Source organism: Pezoporus wallicus, unplaced genomic scaffold (genome assembly GCF_028554395.1).
Source record: "Pezoporus wallicus isolate ANWC-B61680 ecotype Strahan unplaced genomic scaffold, APGP_CSIRO_Pwel_v1 contig_7068, whole genome shotgun sequence".
Taxonomy (NCBI): domain Eukaryota; kingdom Metazoa; phylum Chordata; class Aves; order Psittaciformes; family Psittacidae; genus Pezoporus; species Pezoporus wallicus.
In genome coordinates this window covers 1,835,738-1,841,996 of record NW_026635623.1, presented here as the reverse complement: position 1 = coordinate 1,841,996, position 6,259 = coordinate 1,835,738, and the positions used below count along the sequence as shown (strand labels likewise).

Below are 6,259 nucleotides of genomic sequence, written 5' to 3'. Positions count from 1 at the left end.
CATTGTGAAAGATCTCTTTATACCTGGATGTATGTTCACATTTTTCTTCTAAGTATTCTGAAGAGTAGAGCTTTGGGTGGACAGAGGCTGCAGAATGAAGTGTGATGTGTCAGTCCCCATGGTAGGGGAGACCCGATTTCTAATTTAGCTTTAATAGCATGCTAATCTAGTGACAGCATGTGCTGCAGTAGTGTACCTTCTCTGTGTGAAGACCCACAAGGACTCAAATTCAGCCAGTGACTATTTTCTGCTGGTGTTTCTGGGCCTCATGTTGCCATTAAATACAGCCATTCTTCAATCTGTAGGGCCTCAGAAATAGCACAAAGCAGCTATCCTATTTTAAAACAACTTGTTAATATTAGGATTAAAAAAAAACCAAACATAGATAGTTGATTTTAACATCTTACTGTAAGAATTAGAATTGTTCTGCTTTTGTACTATATGGACATATCTAGCTTCACAGAACTTTGTCAGTTTTTTTAGAAATAGCTCTTTTCCTGCGTTCCGGTTCTCTCCCCTCATGGCAAAAGCCTCTTTGGCATCTTCCAGTTAAAAACAAACCACACAGCGCCATCCTCTTGTTCTGCTCTGCTGGCCCACCACTGAAGCTGCACCAGGCAGCTTCAGAGCAAGGGCTCTGTTCATGTTCCTCCAGATGCTCTACACTGTTCTGTGGTTCATTGGATCAGGGTAATATTCTTGATCAGCCCCTGGATCACTGCCCCTGTAGCTTCTGCCCCCGGCTTTGCTCAGCTGTGCTCCTGAAGGGCTGCTGTAGCAGGTTCCATCCATACCTGGAGTGATTGCTTTTCCTAAATTTGCATTTTTAGAGCTTTATGTGTTTTTCTTTTCATTTTTGCGCTATCACAACTTTTTCTGTTACCTTCCAACTACAACTATGACATCTGCTTTCTCTAGTCACTGCTGAATTCTGTGGACAATAAGCCAGATGAAGGTACTCGCGTGCATTTTCCTGCACGAGTCTTCTGATGTCGCCTGTGTTGGTTCTTATTTAACTCTCCAGCTGGAGGCTTAAATCTGAGTTAGAGGCCATTTCCTGGCTCATCATCACACACAAACCCTGAGCCTCTAGAATACAAGCAACCCCCATGTTCATAGTCATGAGCTGCTTGCAGCAGCTTAGTGTTCACCTGCAGTTCCTACTCCTTTCTGCAGTTACAGCCAGAGTCAAAAAACCAGACCGTTGCTCACCTGACACTGGTATAGCATTTGGGGTACAAACCCTCTTTGAAGCCTTCTGTCAAAAGTGCTGAAACATGCTGCAGTCTTAATAAATGCAAGTTAAGAACCTTCCCTTTACACAGCTTTATTCATCTTTGGATTGCACAACGGAGAGTTGTTACTGTACAGGAAAAAATGAATATTTTTTTACAAAGAATTACATTCTAGAATGTATTCAGTTTGTCATCTTTATCCTGTAAGGCTGCATTTAAACATTTTTCTACACCTTGAAAAGAAATGTTAAGTGACATTTGAGAAATTTTAAGCAGTTTCAAGTTAACCTACAACTTGGTGATGTATAGAAAGAGGCCTTTTTCAGCAGAAAGCTCAGAGCTCTGGAAACATGACTTTGGAAAAGTAGAACCTAATTTGTGCTTGATAAAGAATGGACACAACTGACCTATCATCAGAACAAATGTAATAAAACACTCTGAACAACCTCAGTTGTTCAGCAACCTCAGGGGGGAAAAGGAGGAGTTTGTGTATCCCCAAGAAGGATACACAGACATTACAAATGGCTTTCTGATGGTGGTGGGGTTTTTTCTTAAACCAGGTCCTAGAAAACAGAAAATACCGTTCCCAACTGCACAGAACTCATCTGGCCTAATTCCACTGTCACCCACCACCCCTACTCCATGGTGCTTCTACTACATAATTTAAAACTAAATACACAATAACCTCCCCTGCTTGAGTGGGGACTCGCATATAAAGATATGGAGCCTCAGGATTGATCTGGTTTTAAAAACTACTTCACTATACTTGTCCTATGCTCTATACAACGTTTAGTCTCTCTCAACTGTGTGACAGCACAACTGTTAGAGCAGCTTTGAATGTTAAATGAAGCTTCTAACTATGGCTCTCTCAGTATTTCTTATTTAAAAGATAAGATTTCTTACAACTAAAGAACAGTTTTGCAGCCTCACTATGAGATAAGATCAAAGATGCTGAGCATCTTTCTCAACAGCTCCTGGCTTCTGCCTTCTATCCAATAGTGGCACCGTACTTTGCTCTTGCTTTGTTGTTTTTGGCTTTTTTTTTTTTAAACAAGCTACTGACCTTGGCTACTGAGTGCACTGAGACTAGTGCAAGTGCATCGGAGTGAGGCAATAATCAAATGCAGATGTTCAAATTTCCCTCAATTCTAAACTATTTACAGTTCCAGTGTTTATACTGATACTTCTGTAAGTTTGTGACAATGTAAAAAGACTACAAGGAAACTGTAAACTCCACAGCATCACATCTCTTTAACATTTATTCTCCCAGTACAGGCCAACATGACCAACAATGCAATTCTCTTAGCAGCTTTCAGACAAAATACATGACATGCAGAACAAAAAGTGAAGTAACTTGAACTCATCAGGTTTTGTAAACACACTTTCATCACAGTACTGCATGCCCCTTTTACTGTTTATGTACAACAGAATCACACCATTTTCAAAATTGCTAGACTCAATGGTACAATTTAAGCACAAATACTCCTCAAACTTAAACCCATTTTATTTTACTACCATTCAGGAAGGCTTGGGAGAAAAGGGGATGCCATTTAAGAAAAGGTTCAAACTCTTAGAGAATGCATTAAATAGTTTTTCTGTTGTTTCAGTGCTATGTTCTGTCACCACAGTACTGCAAGCACAAACATCACAGCAATAGTCCAGTCATTCCTTCTGAAGAGGAGCAAATCATGAAAGTTACATTTTACAATAGTATTTAGTAAGATCTGAACTCAAGACCAAATACTGTCAGAATTCCTAGAGACCTGCACACCACCACACGGACAGAAGGCCCGTGGGCATCCTTCCCTCAGTGACAATTCCATGCACAATTCCTCCAGCACCCCACTGCTATATCCCAGAACCATAGGAGAACTTGGCTGAAGTGGCCTAACTGGTGTCCTTATCACGGTGAAATTCATTTGGGTGAAATTCACACTTACAAAACTGTGAGATTTAAACCTCAGCAGCCCAACACTAACAAGATGCCTGTCAATACTGAAGGTCTTTAGTTTTCTGTTTCGTAAGAGCTGTGGATTTGGTTCAGTACTGAAGACATTCAGGACTTACACAATTGGGTATTCTGGGTCTACACTTTGTGCACTGTCAGCTAAAACTGGTACAGGGAAATTCAGAAAGAAACTCTTCCATAAAAGCACACTAAGAGGCCCACCTGAAATTTAAATGTATACAAACATTGTCGTGACAGTAACTCATTCACCATTCAAACACAGTAAGCTTGCTTTTGTACTTTACAAGTTCTTCTCAAACAGCTCACTGGCTCATAACTATCAGGACCTGGCTATAATTCTGGGTGATTTATGGATTAGAGAAGTCTTGAAATTTGTTTCTTCTCTGAAAAATAAAAAAAATAACCTTTTAAATGTAAGAATCATTTAATAGGCAGTAGCTCAACTTAATCTTCCAACACACTTTACTATATAAAGGTTTAAAACATTTAAAAGCACAGTACCAGTAATGCCACCAACAGTAAGATCCTGAACGAGAAAGTTCCCTTACTACCACCACCACGCACTATGCCTTTTAAAACTTCCGGCACATTGTAGTTTGGCATGGTTAAATATTTTATTGCTATTTACACAAGGTGGTTTGTTGGGGGTTAAGAAGCTGCAAAAATAATTTTCCTTCAAAGCTGAAAGATCAATGTAGAAAAAAATCTTCCATTTAAGTACTTTCTTATTACCAAAATAATGTCTGCCTCCAGTTCTGTGGGCTTTTTTGGGAGCTGGACTCCTGTGAGGGTCTCCCAGTGAAGTGCTGAGCTCACAGACCAGGCCCACCGAGACATTCCTACAGCAGCAGTACCATCCTGCTGGTGTGGAATGGGCCAACTGCGAGGGGTGTTCGCAGCCAGAGGGACAGACAACTCTGTCACTTCCCAGCTCGCCCTGGCTTAGGGGCCTGTGGCCCATGTCCAGCTCCTCATGCAGAGCCAGCTCAATCTGCTTTTGGGTGGAAAACGGATTCACCAACAAGTTCATACAACATGTCTTACTTTAGGGGGAATAAAAGTACATATATTATGTAATTTTTAATATAAAAAGCTCTCAATAAAAAGCTTAAAACTCAAGAGTCTACATTATATAAGTACATATTGTTAAGGTAACTGAGCAGCAATCTGTTCTTGCTCGAGTTCATTAATGAATTGCATTACTCTGTGCTAAAAACTCCTACACATTAGCAGCATTGCATCTCACTGTTTCTAAACTGTCTTTCTAGCAGGTACACACCTCCTGGTAAACATAGTTAAGTGCATAACATACACAGCTTTATTGCATCAGTTACTGTAACCAACTTCAAATGAAAATCAGTCCAAGACTTCTACAAAATACTAATTCTAATGACTCCTCACAGCCTACTCAAACACTAAAACTTGCTTATGTTCCTTTGTTTTGCCTCCTTCAGCTGGCACTAACCTTGAATGAACATTCCAGCTTTTCCCAAAGTTAGTCTCCTTTATCATTTTCCAACTCCCAGCTATGACCACAAATACACTTGTACACACACTTTTTACTTTCTCAATCAACTTCACATGAATAAGAACTTTTACAAAAGATGAACAAAATTACAAGTTTTACAGAAAAGCAAAAGGAATCACTAGTGTCTATACAATACTTAAAACATACGTATTCAGTTCCAGCAGCAGTCCTGTATACAGACAGCATATATATTAACCATAAGTACATTTACGACCATCTTATGCTTCCCCTAGGGCCCCTAGGATTTCAGTGGTCCTCTGCACAGCAGCGACTCCACCACGTAACAGCCTAGTGTGTAGCTGCCTGCTTCTGCTCTCGTCAGCTATCATGGAGAAAGGCAGGATTTGGGATCAGCATAAGGAAATGTTGGGGCCCTTCTGACAAACAGGATGGGACTGTGAATTCCAGTGGACAAGCAAGTCAACCTGAGGCTTTATGTTTCCCCAAGAGCACCAGGAGCTGCTCTGGGACAGTTGCAGTCCAAAACTTCAGTATTCTTCAACCGTACAAGGTAAAGGTCAAAACATTTTCCATTTCTCCTGATCAACACGAGCCATCCTCTCTCCATTGATAATTGTGCCCTAAGACTTACATCAGCAAGTATCAAAGTCATGGTCACAGATATTGCTATTCATGCCATCTCTATATAATGCAACCCCAGCCATCTCTTCTGATAAATTTAATAGCTCAATATAGTGGTTAAGTAAGCCGTGTCTACGTGTGGCTTTGCCAGCTAAGGTTTCTAACACTGCAGTAATCAGTGGAGCAAAAGAAAGCCCCACCAATACAGTAACTTAATTTGAATTTATACAGTAATGCACATCAGTGTATCCTTTTCTCATTCCAGCACTGTATATATTTACTGCTACACATTTAATTTTGCCAGCATTTTCAAATGCATTTTGGTATGCTGTAAATATGTTTGTATCTTTACACTTTTTTGGCGGCTGTGATATTCCAATCTATTAAAGAAATCAACGTAAATAGTATGAATGGGAGCAGTGCTATGAGCAATATATATCTACATAGTTTTCCTTTAGAGGAAAAAAAACACTAATGCTGTGTTTAAATCATCCCTATTTCAAAAAGGTAAAACAAGCAGTCCATTGGAAGAAAACCCAACAAAATTACAAACTAGGTGTTCCTATACATAATGATGAGGAACCAAAGCTTTGAAGGTCTCAGTGCTTCTTTTATTCACAAAGGAATATTAGCTAGCTTCTGTCCAAGACTCTCAATGCGCCAAATCAGTATGACTGACACTCAGAGCTCTCGAGTCTGTCAGACAATTATTTCGTTCCTGTGTGAAGGGGAAAAAGACAAACAAATAAATTAAGCAGACGTCCAGATAGTTCAGGCAAATAAACAAAATTACTTGCTTTAACAAACAGGAACAAACAAATACAAGGAACTACAGAGAACTGGCCATGCTCATGTTGGGTGGCAGAACAACTTTTCTGTATTCTAATAAACAGCTTTTTCCCCAACTTTCAAATAGTGATACTGAAAAGATCTACTGACAGGTAT

The 6,259-nt window shown here is 39.8% G+C and overlaps 1 protein-coding gene across 4 annotated transcripts in view; it reads right to left on the bottom strand.

Annotated features, from left to right (window-relative positions):
• Positions 1–3,606: 3,606 nt before the first annotated feature.
• Positions 3,607–6,259, bottom strand: part of KLC1 (kinesin light chain 1) — a 49,375-nt gene continuing 46,722 nt past the window's right edge. For all 4 annotated transcript variants that reach the window (XM_057397160.1, XM_057397158.1, XM_057397157.1 and 1 more), the window contains one exon: positions 3,607–6,032. In XM_057397160.1, coding sequence (XP_057253143.1) covers positions 5,967–6,032 — 66 coding nt within the window. In that variant the 3' untranslated portion in view covers positions 3,607–5,966. The remainder of the gene's footprint in view (positions 6,033–6,259) is intronic.